We start from the raw sequence: 22069 nt of genomic DNA on the forward strand, positions 1-22069 counted from the left end.
TGGCAGCTGCGGCTCCCACGGTTCCTGACTCCCCCCGCACAGCCGCAGCTCCCATGGGTCCTGGCTCAGCTCGCAGTTCGCACTTCCGGGTTTGCAAATTTCTGAACATTGTACATCAGATAAGGCGCACCAGACTATAAGGCGCACTTCCGGGTTCGGGGGAAAATTTTAGTCAAAAGGGTGTGCCTTATAGTCGTCAAATTACTGTGGATCTATTGGGTTCCTTCCCGGCAGGATATTGTGTTCACTTTACCTTCAGCCCATTATCTGGTACTAAAGCCTGTCATAAAATACTGCAATATCAAGAGGAATTCACCACCAAAAGGTGATGTAATATTCTGAGCCATGTTACAGCAGACAATCCCTACCATTCAAGTCCCAAAAGTCTTCCTAAGGATCTGTTCTTAATTTGTGGAGATCAGGCATGAGCAGGGATCCTTCTCAGCTTTTAGGAGGGCCATGTACCTTCAGGCAGTTATTCCTGTTAGCACCCAGCCAAACCTTAATTGGTGAAAAACAATTCGGCCTACAAAATTCAAAAGAGAAGTGCTGACGATTTGGACCCAAATCGCAATTCCGAAATTTTTCATTGGGCCAGGTCAAAAAGAGTTCCTTCCATGGGTTGCAGCACCCAAAGCCCTAGGTGAATTGGGCCACCTAGAGTGCTAAGTAGTCAAACAGGCAAACTTAACATCCACCGCCATCAGCTCCCTCCTAGAAGATGAGGAAGTTACTAGGCAGGACACACTCCAAGATCGTGCAGCTATAGACTTCCTCCTGCTCCTGCATGGACACAAGTGCCAGGAGTTTGAAGGCCTTTGTTGCATGAACCTCACCTCAAAAACTCCCAACATCCACGCAACCCTCCGTGAAATGAAAAGCTTGATCGGACAAGTGAAGCAAGAATCTGAGGATTGGTTCAGTGGACTGTTCAAAGGCTGGGGACTCACTGGGTGGTGGACTTCAATAGTGAAAACAATTATGTTGGGTTCTGTTGTTCTTTTTCTTTTAGCGTCGGCATTCAGAATTCTACATTACTTGATTTTCAAAGCCATTAACGGTGTAATTCCTACTACCTCAGCAGTCAACCACATAGAGTGGCAAACCAAAAGCAGTCTAACTTGCCCACAAATCATAAGTGGTGGGCAAATCTATATTCTGAATCAGAATAAACTCAGTGCCTTTCTTTTAACTTCAGTTAACAAAAAAGGGGGAGATGTTGTATTGCACTAAATTATGGTTTGTATATTGCACTGAAATGGTTTGTTCTGTATTCTCGCCTGGGGTTTGTGGAGTTAGTTCAGCCCTCCCTGGCCCCTCCCTGGCGGTGGGATCTCATTGTTTGTGGTTTGATTTTTCCTCTCCTCTCTGCTGAGTTTAAAATTCCCCACCATGCCTTTGTTCCCGCTGTCTCTTCCCTTGGATTGTTCGGGAATAAACAGCTTGGACTGTGTCCCAGGAAAAGGGAGCCTCCTTATCTTTTGCCTTTGTCCGTGTGGGTTCCACACTCTCCCCTGGTCCACAGCTAGCCAGGGGAACCAGAATGAAAAGAAAAACCCACAAGAATCCAAATCATTGTAGCCTGGCAGTAAGAAGGTTTCCAACTAAAAAACAAATCTGTCCCATCCTTACCTTTCCTCTTTTAGCCGATTTGGCATTGAAAACAGGTTGAACAATAGTCAGTCCTGATGATTTACCTTGCCAGAATGAAGCTGCTGAATTCTCTGTCTGTCCACCTCCCAGAATCCTGTGTATAGGATCTGTCTGAAAGTACATCCAAAGTATCTTCCTGATCTAGTACAATTCATAGCTGCCCCATCACTGATGCATTAAAGCAATGACATTATGACACTGTTTTTGCCCGCACATTTTGAATAAGCTTAGGGTTTTTTCTGCTGCATGAAGAAGTAGTAACACCGGCAGTGTTTTTCCTGGTCATTAAGGGATTTATCTGCACATCCTTGTTCATTTTCCTGATATATCCTGCTTCCTTTCCTCAGGTAACTCTGTACCTAAACAGAGGCTATGGAAATTCTGATTTTAGAACCTTACCAGTTATTAGTCAATAATATATGTAAGGCTTCAGCTGTTAGTATTACAGTCACATTCTAACATCCAGCTCTAACTTGTGTCCCTTGAAAATTACAGTAATTTCACGAATACAAGCCACACTGTTTTGACCAAAATTTTGCTCCCATACCGGAAATGCGGCTAATACTCAGGAGTGGCCAATATATGAATAACTTTCTGACATTTTCAACCCCGTGCAAACCAAGTCAGTGCAAACTGCAAAGTCGAGCTCCTGCCAGTTAAACCCTGCATTTACACGGTTGTTACAAATTGGTTACTCTGTTGCGCGGCGGGTGGTGCTGCTCTGTGCAGGCAGCACGGGGTGGGGAAGGCAGGGTAGCTCTCTCCTGCTGGCCCCGCGGCTCGGGGGAAGCAGGGGCTCTCTCCTGCTTGGCCCCACGGCTTGGGGGGAGGCAGGGGCTCTCTCCTGCTTGGCCACGCAGCTCGGGGGAAGCAGGGGCAGCTCTCTCCTGCTTGGCCCCCCGGCTCGGGGGGCTCCCGTCCCCGCATGCCGCCGCCACAGGAGCAGGGAGGCTCCATCCCCGCCTCCCATCACCACCGCAGGTGCCGGTGGGCTCTGTACCCCCCCCTGCCGCCGCGGGGCAGCACCGGGCCAGGGTGACCGAGCCCAGCTGTGGCGGCGGCCGGCCCCGAGCGGCCCCGCCGAGTGGCAGCGTCGAGCAGCAGCACCGAGCTGGGCCACCCAGCCCTGTCAACAGCCCCGAACCCTCATGGTTTGAGCCGAGCCAGTAAACCCTGCCCTGCCGCGGTTCTGTTACTATTTGGCAACTTTGTTGCACGCGGGTCCTCGCTGCGAATGACAAAGCGGCTTATACTCAGGTGCGGCTTATTTATGGACAAAAAACAAAATGTTTGCCAACACCTGGCAATGCGGCTTATACTCAGTGCGGCTTGTATTCGTGAATTTACTCTAAGTGTGTGAGTTATAAAAGCATGTAAAAATAAATTTCCATAAAATTCTCCTGTGGATGAATAATTGCTCAATGTTACTTACATGGTGGAGCACTTTTGCTTTTATTTCTTTTAAGGGATTTTTTTCCTGTCCCATCACTAGAAAATTATGATCCAGGTAAGATAATCTAGTGGTTTCCATAGTATCTGCTTGGAATCAGCTAAGTAGCTGGGGAACCACCACAGGAATGTTACACACCAGTAAAGGGAAAGATTTTTTTATTTTACTGATAAAGCTCTGTTAGATTTGTCTAGAGCGTTGATTTACTTATGAAAATAAAACATTTTGAAAAAACCGCTATGCTTTCCTTCAGCTTTTTATCCTCCTTTTTATTTCCCACTTTTTTTTGTCAGAATATTTTGTTTGTTTGTAATCACAAGGGGCTACTTAATATGGTGTGTCTCCTTCTTTATTTTATTACCAGGACACATGCTGCAAACAGCCAACATGCTCCCATTTTCAAGAACAATTTTATGCTTTCATTGGAAATAGTGGTCAACAATACATTTTTCATCCATCACTCACCGTGTGAACAATATTCTGGCCAGTATGTTTTCAGGCAAGCTGAAATTAATAAAACGTATTTGACCCACTTAGTTCCAGCCTTATGCTAGGCACAAATGTTTTTTCTGAGCTGTTAAATAATAAGTTCTTATGCTGTAGCAGTGCAATGTCATTGAAAGACTCAACATTGCAAGCTGGGCAGTTGCAAATGCTTAGGATCACCAAATTATACTCTTCTTGAAACTCCAGCAATAAGGCTTTCTTGACAACTTACCATAGGGGTTAACAGTCACACACTTCCATTTTCTAGGAAAATCATCTTCATTGCTGGAATCCTTTATGTTAAACATTATCTAAAATGTTCTATGCTGCAATTCTTCATGGGAAATGCCTTCTTATGGCCCAGGGGTTGTCACTGAAATTTAGAAAGCTGCAATGACAATGCAGGATTAACCTTTTATGATTCAATACATTTCCTGGTGGTTATAGGAGCACCCCTTTTTCAGACCTACATTCCTTATCCAGTCTAGCAATCTCACATAGTTCCTGTTGCAGCATCTGGTCAGCCCTACCAAGGTACTTCATGTTCTCACTGCATCAAACATTCTTACTGTTTTAATAGTTGAAACACTCTGGGAATAATGCCTGTATTTCTCTGGTTTTTAAGATGTTTCCAGCTCTTAATATCAGTTTCTGAATTTGGAAAACAAAATGTATTTCCAATGACATTTTAAGGTTACTTACTTTACTTTTTCTGATTTTCCAATTGCTACTTTGTCAAAACAGTTCTAATTTAAAAAGAAAAATAACTGCAAGAATATAAAATCTGACTTTTATTATAATCACACAAATTCATTGCACTGCTGGACTCTGCCTTCAGTTACTTCTGACACAGGAAACACATTGGAATCCCACTTCTAACAGCATTTAATTAGCTGCCTCTACAAATTGTTAAAATGAGGTATGTGGAGAGTTAGGGATATGCGTGCGGAAGATATCGGGCTGTACGGTCAGTCAGGACACCTCCCCCTGCAGTCAGACCTTTGCCCCGTACCTGGCCGCACCTAGCCGGACGTGAGCAGAAGGAAATGACACCAACTGCCCAAGCTATAAAAACCCTTGTGACCCCTCAATAAATGCCATTTACTGTCCACCACGTTGGTGTCAGTAGCATATGGACCGAGTGCCCTGGGGTTAGGGCCACTGTGCCGCTCCCTGAACCAGGTCGCCACGCCTTGAGAAGGCAACATCTGGTGCCGAAACCCGGGAGAAAATTACGCCCGGGGTTCGGGGATCGCCTGGATGAGGAACCGGCGGCTGCACAGCTGGCCTAGTGCAGCGGGGAAGGACGCTTCCCGGACCAGCGAGGAGCATGGACGCTATCACGAAGGTCGTGAGTCAAATCCACACGCAGTGGGGTATTCAGTGTAAGCTTAAGGATTTTATTCTCGCAGTGCCGAGATTGATTAAGCTAGGGGCTATAGAAAGCCCGGTAGAAATTCTCCATCCGGAGATATGGGATAAATGCACCAGGGCTCTGGCCGAGGAAACCATGTCCTCAGGCTCAGGGAAAACCCTCAAATCATGGGGCAGAGTTATCCAGGCTCTGCAAAAAGCTCGGCAAGAGCAAGAAACCTGGAAAGCTGTGTGCACTTGTTTATTAGCCACGCCGCAGCTGGGGGTCGGGGCAGCAATGCAAACCACGGAAGACTTTGACCTGGTCGAGCGTGCAGATGCACAGACTCCGGGACCCCCTCCGCTACCCCTGGGGTAAAACTCACCACCATCGGAGTGGGAGGAGTGCTCGCGGGCATTTTGGCAGGGGCTAGCAGAGGAGGCGCGGAATGCTGCTATAATATCGGACCCCGAAGCGGTAGATAAAAAAGCACCCCCGCCATATGCGTTTGAAAATGGCGCTGGAGCGCGTGATGGGGGGTGGAACGATCACGCGGGGGGCGGAGATGCAGAAGGCTCGCCGAACAGCGCAAGCGTGGGTGAGCAGGAAGGCGGGGCGGCCCCCGAGAAGGAACTTAAGACCAATCAAAGCGCTCATTTTAAATCAGGTCCTTATAGGGCAAGAACCTCCCCCAGCAGGAGGCGGAGGGAGCCCAGGGGGAGGGAACGGCCCGACCCCCGCAAGAAGGTGCGGGTCGGAGCCCGAGAAAAAGGCTCAGTAGCCCAGAAACATCCAGCCAGTCGACTTCCAGCTCGGACTCTGACTCGAGCTGGGATGGGCTCGAAAGGTGGTCGGAGGACGATTCCGACACCGACTCGGGCTTTAACAAAAAGGGAGCAGTGGTATATAAGATCACTAGCTGCAACGCTCCTGCATGGGTTAAGGGGATATCAGAGAAAGAACGAACCCCGCTTACAGACTGGTGGAAAATAAAAATAGCTTGCGCCGAGTGGGCTCCGTCAGCCAAACTGGTGTTCCCGGTCCGTGTGGGGGAGGCAGGTGGAAATCAAAGAACCTACTCGCTGGTAAACCCGAAAGACGTGCAGGCAATTGTTAAAGTGGTTGCAGACAGGGGGATTAATTCTGCCATGGTTTCCACACTCATTGATAGCATTTTTGGAGGCGATGATATGCTTCCCTTTGATATTAAACAGACTTGCAGGCTGATTTTCGATGGGGCGGGGATGATCGTTTTTAAACAAGAATGGGAGGACAATTGTGTAAAACAGCTGGCCTTAGTAACAGGGGCAGACCATCCACTGCACGGCTCCAGCATACAGAGGCTAATGGGCACAGACCCAACTGATCACCCCACAAGCACAGGCAGAGGGCCTGCGGGCCCATGAGGTTATGACAACAACCCGTGCTGCCCGGGAAGCCATCCGTGCTGCTTCTAAAGTAATAGCCAGACCATCGCCATGGTCCACTATAAAGCAGAGTGAGAGTGAGAGCTTCACTCAGTTTGTGGACCGCCTTCAGGCAGCACTAGATTCCTCAGCATTACCCTCAGAGGTGAAGGGTCCTGTGCTAGCAGACTGCCTACGCCAGCAATACAATTCAGCCACCAAGGACATTTTAAGATCACTACCACCTGGGTCCAATGTTGCTGCCATGATCAGACATGTCGCAAAGGAAGAACACCTAGCTCCCATCCAAGCAGCAGTTCGCACTGCAATAACCAGTGTGATGGCATGCTTCAAGTGTGGCCAGGCAGGCCATGTGGCAGTAAACTGCCCCCAGTCAGGGCACCCACCAGCAGCTGCTCCACCATGCCAGGGGAAACTTAGGGGACCATGCTGGGCATGTGGAAAGAAGGGGCATTTAGCTAAGGAATGCAGATCCAAGCCTCAGGGAAACGGGAAGGGGAGGGGGCAGCCAGGCCATACCCAGCCTCCTCCCTCCTGGAACATGAAGCGGCCCAGCTACAGCAACCCTCAATGGGGCACAGGGCTTCCACGCCCATCACCCCCTCAAGAAATGACCAACTTCGTCGCCCAACCAATGGCTCAATCAAACCCATCTGCACCTCAGGAATACCAAGAACAGCTCCCTGGGGGCGAGGCCCCTGGGTGGCTTTGGCCATGAAAGCATGGGAACGAGACCCATGGGTGGCCTTCGCCGTGAAGGTGGGCAAGCACCCACTGATCGTGTGGGCAGTGTGTCGTCTCCACAACAGCTCCGACGACTCAGCCATCTGCCTTCCCTTTTGGGTGGACACAGGATCAGATGTCACTGTCATCCCAGACATACACTGGCCTCTACCATGGAAGCTAGAAGAAGCCCCCATGGTGGGCGGAGTTGGAGGGCTGTCCCGAGCCCGCAAAAGCACCCAACCGATAGCAATAACACTCTGCACCGAGAGAGGACCAGGAAGAACTATCACCCTCACTACATACATTATGTCAGATTGCCCACCCTTGTTGGGGAGGGATGCCCTAGCCCTGCTGGACGTTAGGGTGACAAATTTATTCTAAGGGCCACTGTCGCATACCCACCATTGCCCATCAAGCTAACTTGGAAATCAGCCGATCCGGTGTGGATCGAGCAGTGGCCCTTGTCCAAGCCTCGAATGACCACTCTTCTTAAACTAGTTGGTCGTGAGTTGCACAAGAATCATATAGAACCCTCCACAAGCCCATGGAACACCCCAATCTTCGTAATACCTAAACGGTCTGGTGAAGGCTTTCATCTCTTACACGACCTGCGAGAAGTGAACAAGAGAATCCAGCCTATGGGCCCCGTGCAAACTTTGCTGCCCATGAACTCAATGATACCGAAAGGACAACCCTGCACAGTGCTCGACATCAAAGACTGTTTCTTTTCTATTCCCCTGCACGAGGACGACAAGGAGCGGTTCGCCTTTTCCATCGTCTTTCCGAACAGCCAGCAGCCCAACCTACGCTTCCAGTGGAGAATGTTACCCCAAGGAATGATCAACTCCCCTACCATCTGCCAGATCACAGTAGACCGAGCGCTAGCACCAGTCCGGCATAGCAATCCGACTGCTACCATCATGCAGTACATGGACGACATCCTGATCACCGTGCCATCAACAAGACAAGTAGACCAGCTGGTATCAACCATCTCCGAGACCTTAAAGACAAACGGCTTTGAGATAGCGAGTGCAAAAATAAAAAAGGGACCGTGCGTGACCTTCCTAGGAGTGGGAATCACAAGCTCCTACATAATTCCCCCCCAGATGAAAATCCGCCGAGACATCAAGACGCTCCACGACGTGCAGCAGCTCGTAGGGTCCTTACAGTGGCTCCTGCAACATCGTCCTGATTCCTCCCGAGGTCATGGACCCTCTAAACGACCTCTTGAAAGGAAAGAACCCATGGGAGCAGAAAACCCTGACACCAGAAGCGATAAGCTCGCTCAACTTTATCGAACACCAGATGTCAGTGAGCACGCTCACCAGATGGGATTCAAGTGCACCGATCGATCTGTATGTCCACTTTACAAAAAAGAGGGGAGTGGGAGCATTAGCCCAAGGACCCCTCGACAAAGCCCAACCGATACAATGGGTGGTCTTGGGGAAACCATCACATGCCTTTTCCCCGGGAGTCGAGTGCCTCAGCAGCCTCATCATGAAAGGCAGGAAACTCGCCCTAAGACATCTGGGCATCGAACCTACCAAGATATACTTGCCCTTCCGCAAACAGTTCTCCACACAGTCAACAACAATATCTGAATACCTTGCCATGGCTCTTGCAGGCTTCGGAGGAGAGATTCGCTACGCGGCAAAACCCCCTTGGACTCATCTGCTCAAGGTCATCGACATCGACCTCACACCAAAGATAATCGACCGACCACAGGCAGGGCCAACCATCTTCACGGACGCATCATCACTGACCTCCACCGCAGCAGCAGTATGGCAGTCAGGAGAACAGTGGCAATGTGTCAAGACAACTGACCCCAAACTTTCAGTCCAACAGCTTGAAGCAGCAGCTGTAGTGCTAGCGTGCGGACTGTTCCCAGAAAGAACACCTTAACATCGTGACTGACTCCATATTTGTTGCCAAGCTCTGCCTAGCCATGTCCGGACCAGGTGTGTCAGTGTCCACAGTGGCAACGATGCTGGAAGAAGCGCTCTATTCACGGAAAGGCACTATATCAGTCATCCACGTCAACAGCCATGACCCGATCAAAGGATTCTACCAAATTGGCAACGACAAGGCAGACGCCGCCGCAAAAGGCGTATGGACACTGAAAGAAGCTCGTCAGCTGCATGAATCCCTTCACATCAGAGCAAAAGCACTTGCAAAAAAGTGCGGAATTTCTCCCGCAGATGTGAAGCACGTCGTCACCATGTGCCCTCGCTGCCAGAAATCACCGCTGTGGTCAAGTGGCATCAACCCCAGAGGCCTCAAAGCCTCAGAAATATGGCAGACAGACTTTACACAATGCCAGCTGTTAAAACCCCGAGCATGGCTCGCAGTTACCGTAGATACGTACAGCGGTATGATCGTGGCCACACAGCATCCCAAGACCGATTCCAAAGCGACCATCCAACATTGGCTGACAGCCATGGCATGGCTTGGAGTTCCAAAACAAATCAAAACAGACAACGGCACGAACTTCATCTCAAAGACGGTCCAAGCATTCGTCTCGAAATGGAACATCACCTTGGTACACGGCATCCCATACAACAGCACTGGACAAGCCATTGTTGAAAGAGCAAATCAGACTCTGAAAACTAAACTGGAAGTACTAGCAAAGACAGAAGGCTTCACCAATACCATTCCCCCGAGTGACCAGGCATGCATACTAGCAACCGCGCTGCTAGCGTTAAATCAATTCCCTAGGGGGGATGAAACAAACAGTCCTGCCCAGAGACACTGGGCCACTCGAGCACTAGAGAAAGGTCCACAGGTTGTGATCAAAAATGAACTAGGGGAGTGGGAACAAGGCTGGAGACTAGTGCTCACGGGTCGGGGGTATGCGGCCGTTAAAAAAGATGGGGACGTTAAATGGTGTCCACTTAAATCTATCAAACCAGACCTTCAGAGTAAAACTAACGAGAGTTGTGAGATTCTATTTGCAGGACCAAATCATCAAACACCCCTGCAACCCGCACACCCCACTACTTGAAGAGAGGGAGAAACCATCAAGCAGCCCGGCACCGCCCAAGATGCCAGTGAACCCGAAGGGAAAAGAAGCTCAACCGGGACGGTTCGAGTCATGGTTCAACCGGTCCCCATGGCTCACCACCCTAATTTCTACCCTAATAGGCCCACTCACCATAATCTTACTAACTCTAATCTTCGGGCCTTGCATATTAAACAAATTGGTGCTATTCGTTAAGAAGCGTTTAGAAGCGGTTAACATTATGTTTGTCAAACGCCGACAATTACTTTGAGGTGTTCCTGTTACTAACACACTTACAATTTTATATACTAATTTTACTAACCCATGAAATTTTGTAACATCTACATTTTATAATTTTATACGATTTTTACTAATCATGAGGGAGGGGGGAAATGTGGACAGTTAGGGATATGCGTGCGGAAGATATCGGGCTGTACGGTCAGTCAGGACACCCCCCCTGCAGTCAGACCTTTGCCCCGTACCTGGCCGCACCTAGCCGGACGTGAGCAGAAGGAAATGACACTGACTGCCCAAGCTATAAAAACCTTTGTGACCCCTCAATAAACGCCATTTGCCATCCACCACGTTGGTGTCAGTAGCATATGGACCGAGTGGCCCTGGGCTTGGGCCACCGTACCGCTCCCTGAACCAGGTCACCACGCCTTGAGAAGGCAACAGAGGTGCAATAAATGTGTGTGATTATCGTAAAAGTCAGTCATTCCAAAGAGTTTAAAGTTATTCTTAGAGCAATGAGGAGGCTGTGATATCTTTAAGGATCAATATGCAATAAACTTTTCTCACTGGCAGCCACTTCATCACGCATGCTCATTATGCAGAGACAGTAGTTTCTTCAAAAATACCATCAATATCCTAGACACAGTTTTATTTCCACTGCTTCAGACAAAATGGCAGGCTTCTGGGAAAATGTAATTTTAATAACAGAACTGAAATATGCACATGCTTCTAAGAAGCAGTCTCCTTCGAAAAAGCCACTTTTTGCAAGCAACTGAATTTCAAATAGAATGCCTGTTTCCACAAAGAAAGCAAATCTTTTTCGAAACAAACTTGAATTTTATAGGAAAAGATTTAATGATAAGAGAAATCAGTCCTGTGTGGAGTAAGCATAAGTGAAGCTAAGTCTGCTTGTCATGATCACTCTAATATCACAGCATAAATGACTAAAATAATACAGGACAAAAAATGGTGGTAGAATAAATCTCAGCTCCAGTTCTGTAAAGACTTGTGTTGGATTTAGTGGGATTACATGCAGAAGCAAAGAAAAACACATCTGTAAGTATTCAAAGAGTATCAGCATTAGAACGGGTTCTGCTACTCATATATGAAGGTACACGCAATACTTAAAGAAATTGCAAACCTTTTAAAACAAGCATTTCCCAAATACATTACCAGAAGAACAAAACCAACCAACCAAAAAACAAAAACAAAATACTTGGCCACACATTTGTTTCCTAATTTATTGGAAAGAACTGAAACATAACAGTTATTGTATAATTTACCTTCTTTGGAGATACACAGGAGGAATAACAGCTTCTGCTGAAGTCTACAATGCATTTTAATTTAGAAAATTACATCTCCAGCCTAGTTACAAATAAACCATGTTGGAGAACAAACAGTGCCATTATACACTGTAAACCCAGTTAAAGTGCCCATAATTACTTTCAGGAGCAAGAATGTCAACAGTATTACTTGTGGACTTAGAAAAGACAGACAAACACACACGCCCAGAAACAGAAAAAGTATTTTCCTTACATTGTTTAAATTAAAAGAAATCCAGGTGACAGAAGGAATTATAGGAAAAATATTTAAGAGTGATACTTATGTTTCTTTGGGAAGATCACTTTATAAGCACAGCAAATTTATTATATTTTAAACCAGACTGTATACCTCCCCAAATCTGGGTACTTGCCAAAAAGCAAGCAGTCAACTCCAGAAAGTTCACTTTAACAAGAGGACCAAAACCCAAGAGCCTAAGCTCAAGGGGATAACATCCCATCATCCCTCCATCACCCTACAGCCAAAAATGCAGTAACAGAGATACAGAAAATCCACCTGTAATTCCAGTCAGAAGCGAGGTCGCAGATTTAATGGTGTTTGAGTCCAGGTATTCCACATAGCTGTTAAAACAGCCTTCTAATTAAGAAGGCCCCTGAATAAAAGTTAAAAGTTTCTCTGTCTCAGAGGAAACAGTCTCTTCTGTACTGCCTTCAATCATGAGTCTCCTGGGCACATACTTTTAAATATTAGGAGACTAAATATACAAGCAATGACCAAATTCCCATTGTTCATTTTCAGGCAGTTATGCACCATGCAGCGTGAAGTACCAGATTTTTGCAGTTTCACATACCTAAACACTTCCAAAAATTTCCCATTTCTAAGGTCAGAAGTTCCTGAAGAAAAATACTTTAATATGGGAAGATTTCAAAATGTTTCAAAAATGGGAGTGATCCAAGGTGATAAGAACCCAATGACAGTAGGCAGATAACAGGTGGTAGAAAACATGTAGGTGAGGTCTAGGACCAATGAAATGTAATAGCATATGGAAAAGTGAAGAAGTTGACTTTCATGGCAAATGAAGGGGATATCTGGGGACCACTTTATCTTCAGGTAGCTGAAAAGCTAAAAAAGCAACTCTATTACACATGTGTTTCACTACAAAATGAAGTATTGATGATTCTATCTGCTTGGATCTTTGTGTTTGCTTCAAGTCTGAGAAATACTGCATTTAGGGCATGAAAATATGCAAGCATGCTTAAAAAGCTGCAACCAACTAAAGAAGAACCAAGTCAATGATTAAAGATAATGGAGAGCCTCTGGTTTCTAAAAGGAGACTATTATTTGAATAGTTAAAACCAGACAGTAAAGAAATAACCCTGGAATAACTAGAGCTTTATCAGGATCTCTATTATGAGTTAAGAACCAAACAATACATTTTTAGAGGCATGGAAGGATTCCTACTCAGCTGATTTGCTAAAGCTTGCAGTAAACAAACAGGTTCTTGCCTTCTATTGCCTTAGACCTACCAAATCCTCAAAGTGGAACTTTCCTCTTGAGGTCTGCAATAATTTGCACTTAGCTCTTGGGGGGAAGGTTGTTTTTCTTGGTGATATATTCAGACTCTCTTCGTTGTTAGCATTTAAAGAGATGAGGACATCATAACTTGTTTTATTTTCAGTGGAATATAAAGCTACATGAGAGTCTAATCCATAAAGACTTAAGGAAGAGCAAGAAGGGATATTTCTTCTTCCAACAAATAATTTGCTCTGAGTCTACAATCACACCCAGCTTTGAGCTTCCTCAGACTTCTGTAGAGAAAGGAATCATTCAAGAAATGAAAACATTAAGGAGAAGATGACTCCAGAACCCAAGGAGACAAACCTCAGGAAAGGAAGAACAGTGATAATCCTCAATCACAGAATGTGAACATAGTTCATATATTAGAAGCCCTCTTACAGAGCATAAATATCAGGTCTGTATTGGAATGTCACACAGAGGGGAAAGAAAAGCCTGAGAAAAGGCAGTAGGAGATGAGAGGGGATTTTCACCATTTTTTGTCTTAGTCCTGCCTAATATTACTTTCAACATTAGCAAGCAAAGCTTGAGGCTGAGCTCTCCAAAATCATAGAGGTTTTAATTGCTACAAGTAACATAAACCATAATGTTTGGGGACCTGGACTCCCTCAGTCAACAAAGAGGCAGAGCAAGAACACTGGAAGCAACAAGAGAAAAGAAGGAGTAACAAAGAAGGCGAGAAAGAGGTAAAAGCCCTGAGAAGCACCTGGAAGCTTTTCCAGCCTCCAACCTGAAGGAGGAGGGCCAAATGCCACACCTCCATTAGCAACAGTGACAAACCCATGCCTCAGCACCGCCACAGCAGCATCTGTGACCACCTGGTACAGTCCATGTAGCCTGTCTGGAACACAGAGAACTTGAAAGAAAAACAAAATCATTGAAAAAAAAAACTATTTTTCTAATCATTACAAGCAAATTCTCCATCTTCTGCACTATGAATAAGGCGACAGGTTCTCAAAGGCGAAAAAGGCAACCTGTTACACAATCTCCAAACTTTCAGATTCATTGTTGATTACATATTTTTTGTCACTTCAGACTTTATTCCTAAACAACTATATTAAAAATAAGATAATTACAAAATATAGTATTGCGCATCAGAAGCTATTTTTCCACAACATCCTATCCAAAATAGACTTAAATTAACAGAGGATACATTATTACTAGTACTCAAATATGATGTAATGTTTTTATAATATTAAGTTACATTAGGTTCCCTTAACTCAGGGAAGCACTTAAATCCATTTTTGTTTTCAGGAAAAGTAAAAGTTTTCCTGACTCAAAGACTCCAAAGTAGAAGTATGACATACCATATAGCTACTACTTGGGCATACAGTAAAGATTTGATTAGTTTGTTTCACCAATTTTTGAACTCCACAGCAAATCTTATTCCAGCAAGTATTAGAAATAAGCCAATTCAAATTAAAGTGCAATTCTCCTTTAGTCAAGTGACCTCTACTTTTATACATAATTCTTGCACAAAAGTCACAAGATTAAACAGAAACATGATGACAGCACCCTACACTTTTTGGTTATTCAGCAAGTTCACACAAAATATTAGCACTCTCCAAAAATAATATTCTGGTTCATATAGTTGTGAAAATGTTCCACTAATTCTGAAAAGCTTCTGACATTTCTCATTATGAAATACATAGGAAGAGCAGCAGCTCTCCAAGTGTAAAAAAAAACCGTTCATTTCTACAGGCTGTGTATACAATGCCAAAACCACCAATACTCTGACATCAATATTATTTGCTAGCCCATGGAACTTGAGAACAAAGAATTATAAAATGGAAAACTCAAGTGCTTTTTGAATTTAATTAGTTAATCAAAAATTCTGAAATTCAAAAGCTGTCTAGGTCATGGCCCCTCTCTGGGCTATATTTTTCCCCCACAGGATTTCTTTAAAATTGCATCCAATAAAAATATTAAAAAACACATGAAATAGAGCATCTGATGATTCCCTGGGGAGACTTTTCCACAGCCAACAAGTTTTTTCTCCTCAAGCTGGATTTTAGTCTACATTCAGCCTATAATACACAGCACCACCTTCTTGTAACAGGAACATTACCCTATCTATTACCCTGAACAACCAATGAAAGATGTTGCCAAGGGAGATATCATAAAACATCAGATTTAGTCAATAAGGATTTGTATTCCCTCACAACTCAATAAATACAGTATTTAGCTTCTTATTTAATATATCCTACAGCTAAAAGATATATTTACTTTTTATTCTTCCTACTCTATGGTTAAAAGGAATTAGTGAAAAGACTTTAAAGAATTAGTGCAAGATGTATATGCAGACAGCTATTTTGAAAATATTGCATACACACAACTCCTGGAGGATATAATAAAAAAAGAATGAGAGAAGACTCATCACTAGTATCAGTCACAGAAGCAAACATTTGTAAAAGATGTAAAAGTACTTAAAGAAAAGTACTTAAAGAAAAATAATAGACACCCTGCAGAATTTATCTAGACCCCGCTTCTTTCAACAGAGAGACTGCCAGCATCAGAGGAAGTGGATGTGAATTTGATCTCTGTCCTTCAGAATCTCAGAATCAAAAAAAAAAAGGCATGGGAATAGCCACCAATAGCTACACATTAAATTCCCAATTTATTTAGAAAAGAAAACATAAATGATTTGTTGATCAATAAAAAGAAGACAAAATGAGCTTAAAAGATTTCATGTGTCCTTATCAACAACTTCCTTTCGGCGCTGGGTCCGGAAATGGCGCTCAATGTTAATTGTCACTTCCCTCTGCAAATTCCTGCTGTTAGTTTTCCCAGCTGTTCTGATCCAGGGGTGCTGAAGTACTTGACGTGCTGTGTAGCGCTTCTGGGGATCCACTATCAACAGCCTGGTGATGAGGTCTTTTGCTGCTATTATGGAAGAAATCAAAGGAGAAAGGCGTAAAGCACAATGGTGTGCAACGTGCTCTATAATGTGCAATCCTGTGCAATGTGAGCTAGAATGACCCTGCTTGAGCAAGGTGAAACACATCACCGACCATGGTCACTTCCAACCTTATCCATTCTGTTATGCTGATAGTTATATATGCTGATAGTTATACCCACACAAAATGTCCTTATTTTTTTCATGAGTTTTATCACGGTTTTTGTAACTAGCCCCAGGAGTTACTCTAAAAGCTGCAGTTAGAGTTAGTGACAGAAAATATTAAATCTCCATGACTGATGTAATTGTCCCGTTCAGAAACAGAGGAGAAAATTAAGGGAATTTAATGTCAAGTGTGCTGAAGGCATCAGGCAAAGTGTTCACATTCATAGGAATGAACACTGGGTATCTCATCCCTTAAGAGGCATAAAAGTTGTAAAGTGCTGTGGAACATGTTCTTTAAAAGACTGTACAGGGAGTAAAGGAATTTCAAGGTTTCTGATTTTGAAGAGTGCACAAAAGACACTGTACTAGCCTGTGAGAAAGAAAAAACTACGACATGCAGTCCCTATTGTCAACAGGAAATCAACACTGTGTTCTGCAGGACAAGGATTTCATTCTCATCTTTTGAGATTTTTTAAAATATCTTTACAATCTTTACAAATATAACCCTTGAGATTATTTTGACATCTTTTGCTGCAGAGATACATAAACAAGATGAGGAAAATCCTTGCTTTTGCTTAGAAAGGGAAGAGTTAATGACTCTATTAAAGCATTCAGAACTAATATGCAGAAACATAGCCATTGATAGTATTCATATTTAAAGCATTAAAGATTCACACAAAAGACACCTATAAAATACCCCAAGTTGATTAAACTCACTGCCTTGTAAAAAGAGATTTTCCCATTTCAGGGAAGAAGACTGCCACTTCTCAGATCTGCTATAAGTGCAGAATCTTACCTGCAGAAATATTGTCCCAGTAAGGAGACAGGAACTCATAGTGACCCAGTTGTATGATCTGAAACAGCTCCTCTTGATCACGATCCTGACTGCGGAAAGGGGGGAAACCGCAGAGCAGGATGTAAAGGATCACACCAGCTGCCCACATGTCTACTTCGAGGCCGTAGCCTAAGGAAGACGGGAAAAACCCTTACCCTTATTTTAGAAAGAAAACTCACAAATGCGAAGGAACTTTGCATTATTTCTTGGAAATTATGAAAAAGAAACACAGAATCTCTGCTCAGTTCCTCAAAAAGATGAGGTGAGCAAAAGAATGAGTGGCTGGTACACCATGCTTACAAGCTGCCCGTTATTAGCTACAGCTCTCAGAGAGTCTGTCTTTTCCACAACATGTTTCACAAACACTGTCTCAAAAAGCCAGTGTCAACTGGAGACTAAGTGAGAAAACAGAGCACATATTTCTAAATAGCCATCCTCAGATTCTCTTCACAGAAGAACTAAGAGTGCCAAATTTTCATTGCAATTGGATATAACTGGAGATGTGCAACCCAGCTCCACAGAACAAAAAGCAGAAATAGATTTGCTTGAGTCTCCAACAAAACTGACTTCTTTCCAGGTCTGAATCTTTTTTGAGATAAAATCTTCAGAATTCCTTATGATGTGAAACATGTTTTGGATTGTTACCTAAATTTAACATACATGTTCATAATGACTTTGTATCATCAGGTGCTTTTGAAAGTTGTCTGGATTACAGTAATGAAATAGGCCTGGCTACTCTTAGGTTGCAACACGAACATTTGGTCATTTTTTCCCCTTCAGCTATTATTATCTATGATATTTTATGGTTTATCTGCTTGGAAGTCATATTAGCATAGACACTAATAATGCAAATATAACTGATGTCATGCTTGTGTTTGTTAAAAACTACGAGGTTTCCTTTCCCAAATTACACTGCCAGCCAAACTCCTACCCTGAAAAGATATTCCAGTAGGTTGAAACATTCTGGACTATTTCCATTATTAGAAAGTTCAGCATAACTGAATGATTTATGAAAAATTAAAAATATATATACGCACCCTTCTCAGCAAGTATTTCAGGAGCAACATACGTTGGTGTTCCACAGACAGTAAATACGGGTTTTGTAACCTGTTTAGCAAGGCCAAAATCTGCCAATTTCAGTGTAGTAGATTTATCTGCATTGTGCTGAACCTATATCAAAACAAAACAAAACAAATATATATATATGTATATGTTTAGTCAGACGCATTTTAAAACAGCAAAATATAAAGGAAGCAGAAAATTAAACAGGAGGGAGTTCTAATAATAGTACTAATAATGGAAACAGTCTTTCAACATGGTTCTTTTCCCTCATACAGTAAGAGAGTGCATTTATTTAAGAGGATAAGCAATTACGGAAAAAAGCAAACTTTGCTCTACAAAGTCTGGCACACTGTAATTTCCAAATTAATAAAAGGAACAAAGAATAACCAAGAGTCAATTAAATAATATTATTTCCTCTTGAGAAAAGAAACTGTTCTTTTTCCCTGGGAAAGCAAAGAGGAATGCTGTGGATGTCTTTATGCTTAAATGCAATTAGTCCAGGCAAACTACTGACTTTATCCTTGTGTTTTAGCCCCAGAGAGCAACTTAGTAACACACAACTGCTCAGCCACTCATCCCCCATCTGCCCACAGTGGGATGGGAAGGAGAATCCAAAAAAACCAGTGTGTTGAGATAAGAACAATTTAATAATTGAAATAAAAGTATAATAATAATAACAACAGTAGGAATGGTAACAACTATAATGAGAAGGGGGATGGGAGATAAAGTGAAAGGAAAAGAAAGAGAAAGAAAAAAAACCTGAGAAAAAGAAGTGCTGCACAATACAATTTCTCACTGCCCACTGGCCCCCAACCCAGCCCAGCCCAGATCATTCCCCACCACAGACCAGCAACTCCTGGCCAACTCTCCTCAGTTTATTTACTGAGCGTAATGTCCCATAGCATGGAATATCCTTTTGGGTCAGTTGCCCTGGCCATGCTCTCTCCCAGCTTTTTGTACACCCACTACTTGGCAGAGCACGGACATTGAGAATTCCTTGACTTAGGATAAGCAGTGCTCAGCAACAACCAAAACATCACTGTGTTATCAATTTAATTCTCATACTAAATCCAAAGTACAGCACTGTACCAGCTAAAACCAAGATACATGGAAAGTGTATCTCCAAATACAACAAACAACAAAAGTTTTACCTTCTTTCCAAATTACAGTAATTTCACGATTACAAGCCGCACCGTTTTGACTAAAATTTTGCTCCCACCCCGGAAATGCGTTTACACTCAGGAGCAGCTAATATGTGAATAATTTTCTGACATTTCCAACCCCGGAAGTGCAACCGAGGTGCTGAGCTGAGCACCAGCCAGTAAAACACAGCTTTATGTGATTGTCACAAATTGGTTACTCTGTTGCGCATCAGGTGGAGCCAGGCACCATACCGGCAGCACGGGGCGGGGGGAGGCGGGGGAGCTCCCTCCTTCAGGCAGCGCAGCCCGGGGGAGAGGCAGGGGGCTCCCTCCTGCTGGCCCCACGGCTTGGGGGGAGGCGGGGGTGCTCCCGTCCCCCATCCCCCTCCTGCCGCTGCCACCGTGGGTGCCAGCGGGCTCCATCCCCTCCTGCCGCCGCCGCCGCCGTCGGTGCCAGCGGGCTCCATCCCCGCCTCCCACCACCATCGCAGGTGCCGGCGGGCTCCGTGCCCCCCTGCCACTGCGGTACAGCGCCGGGCCAGGGGGAGCGAGCCCAGCAGCAGCGGCAGCTGGCCCCAAGCGGCCCTGCTGAGTGGCAGCACCGAGCTGGGCCACCTGGCCGCATCGGCAGCCCCAAGCCCTCACGGCCCGAGCCGAGCCAGTAAACCCCGCCATCCCGTGATTCTGTTACTATTTGGCAACTTTGTTGCATGTGGGTCCTCGCTGCGAACGACAGAGCGGCTTATAATTGGGGGCAGCTTGTGTACAGACAAAGAATGAAATGTTTGCCAACACCCAGAGATGCGGCTTATAGTCAGTGCGGCTTGTGATCGTGAAATTACTGTACTCTGCAACTCTACCTGATGCCCTGAAACTAGATTAGCAATGGTCACCACACAGCAAGAGTTGTAGAAATAGGTCCATGCAGCACGACTTCCTAATTGGGCCTTTTCAGCAGTCCTCATCTACATCCACTGGGAAAGTAGTCAAAATACTTTCTCCAATTCTAATTTTGTATGCAGGGATCTTTAGCATTACTTTATAACGCAGTTAAGGAAGGGTTATTTTAAGAAATTAAATATATTAATGACAGTGGGATCCAGCAGATCCTCAGCAAGCTGGCAGGTGTGATAATTAATAGAAGACTTGTGTTAATCGTAAAAGTATTGAGATTTGTATAAACCAGAATACTAAGGTCTGAAGTGACACTTGATAGAGGAAAAATGTGATTAAATAATCCTGTTTTAAATCCCCCTGTTATGAATATTATGTTTCTAAATAATTTGTATCTACTACAAGTTTGTAAAGTCAGACTTTCCAATAGTCTGATTGATTTGCAAAATCGGACTTCCTGCCTTTGTTTTATCAATGACTGCCTACCTACAAAGACCAGAACTTCTGATTTCTGCCAGTTTTATCTACCAAGACTGGCTCCCAGAGACTTCACACGGATGTTTATTTCAGCCACCACTGCTTGCCTGGCAAAATTATGACAGCAAGAAAACAAAAACTATTGATTACTACAAGAGACCATACTATCAAAAGAAGCTGCAAACCAAGGTTCCATGGAGCATGGAGTAGGCGCTGAACACTCATGCCTCCCCAGCGCTGCTTTGCTCTGTCTATATAAAATAAAGCAATCTAAATTTTGCTAAAAATTGAGACTTTAGTTTCTCATTTATAACACAGACAACACCAGGCTAAGTGATGAGTTTGACATGTCTGAAGGACCAGATGTCATCCAGAGGCAGTTGAACAAGCTCAATTAGGTTGAGCACTTTTCCCCTGAGCTGGGGCAATCTCCAGTATCAATACAGACTGTGTTATGGACTGAGAGCAGCCCTGTGAAAAGCAGTTTGGGGTAGCTGGTGGACAAAAAACTGGAATGAGCCAGCAGTGTGGATTTACAGCATTCTGCATTGCTGAAAGCCAACCACATCCTGGGCTACATCCAAAGCAGTGTGGCCAGCCAGGCAAGGCAGGTGATTCTGCGCCTCTGCTCTGCTCTGCTCTGTTGAGAGCCCACCTGCAGTGCTGCATCCAGCTGTGAGATCCCAGCACAGGAAGGGCATGGACCTGTTGGAATGAGTCCAAAGGAGAACCAGGAAAGAAGGATAGAGTACCATTCCTATGAGGAAAGGCTGGGGAACTGTGGTTGTTCAGCCTGAAGAAAAGAAGGTTCCAGACCATATTGTGGCCTCTCAATACTTAAAGGGGGCTTAAAAGCAAGATGGGGACAGGTTTTTTAGCAGGGCCTGCAGCAACAGGACAAGGGACAATAACTTTAAACTGAAGGAGAGTAGATTGGGACTAGATATTAAAAAGAAATGTTTTATGATGAGGGTAGCAAAACACTAGTTGCTCACAGAGGTAGTGGATACTCTGTCCCTGGGAACATTCAAAGTCAGGTTGGACAGGGCTCTGAGCTCTGTCTAGTTGAGATGCCCCTGCTCATTACAAGGGTTTGGGCCAGATGACCTTTAAAGGTCCCTTCCAACCCAAACCATTCCAGGATTCCATATTCAATGGCCAAGTCATAAACAATGCAGCAGCACAATTAAATAAATCAGTATGCTTAACATTAATGACTGGCACTCAAATATTCTTTGAGAGGTTTCCTTTAAATGAAAAATTGTTTGTCCCTGGAACTATGGGGAACAAATCAGCAGCTCAAATGTTTACAAAAAAGTCAAGTAAACCTGGACTTAGTTTTGAATGGACAAACTGAAATATAATGTGACAGGTATCCTCCGTGCTTTAACAATTCATACTTTGCCAATAGACG

At 44.3% G+C, this 22069-nt stretch overlaps 1 protein-coding gene across 5 annotated transcripts in view; it reads right to left on the reverse strand.

Annotated features, from left to right (window-relative positions):
• Positions 1–11557: 11557 nt before the first annotated feature.
• Positions 11558–22069, reverse strand: part of DCLK3 (doublecortin like kinase 3) — a 34329-nt gene continuing 23817 nt past the window's right edge. The window contains exons 3-5 of one of the 5 annotated variants that reach the window (XM_033080919.1): positions 18118–18250; positions 17042–17209; positions 11558–16064 (exon numbers count right to left, since the gene is read on the reverse strand). In XM_033080919.1, the coding sequence (XP_032936810.1) occupies positions 15871–16064; positions 17042–17209; positions 18118–18250 (495 nt within the window). In that variant the 3' untranslated portion in view covers positions 11558–15870. Of the gene's footprint in view, positions 16068–17041; positions 17210–18117; positions 18251–22069 lie in introns of all 5 variants that reach the window. The other 4 variants (XM_033080911.1, XM_033080937.1, XM_033080928.1 and 1 more) reach the window with 4 other exon arrangements.

This window comes from Catharus ustulatus, chromosome 1 (genome assembly GCF_009819885.2).
Source record: "Catharus ustulatus isolate bCatUst1 chromosome 1, bCatUst1.pri.v2, whole genome shotgun sequence".
Taxonomy (NCBI): Eukaryota; Metazoa; Chordata; class Aves; order Passeriformes; family Turdidae; genus Catharus; species Catharus ustulatus.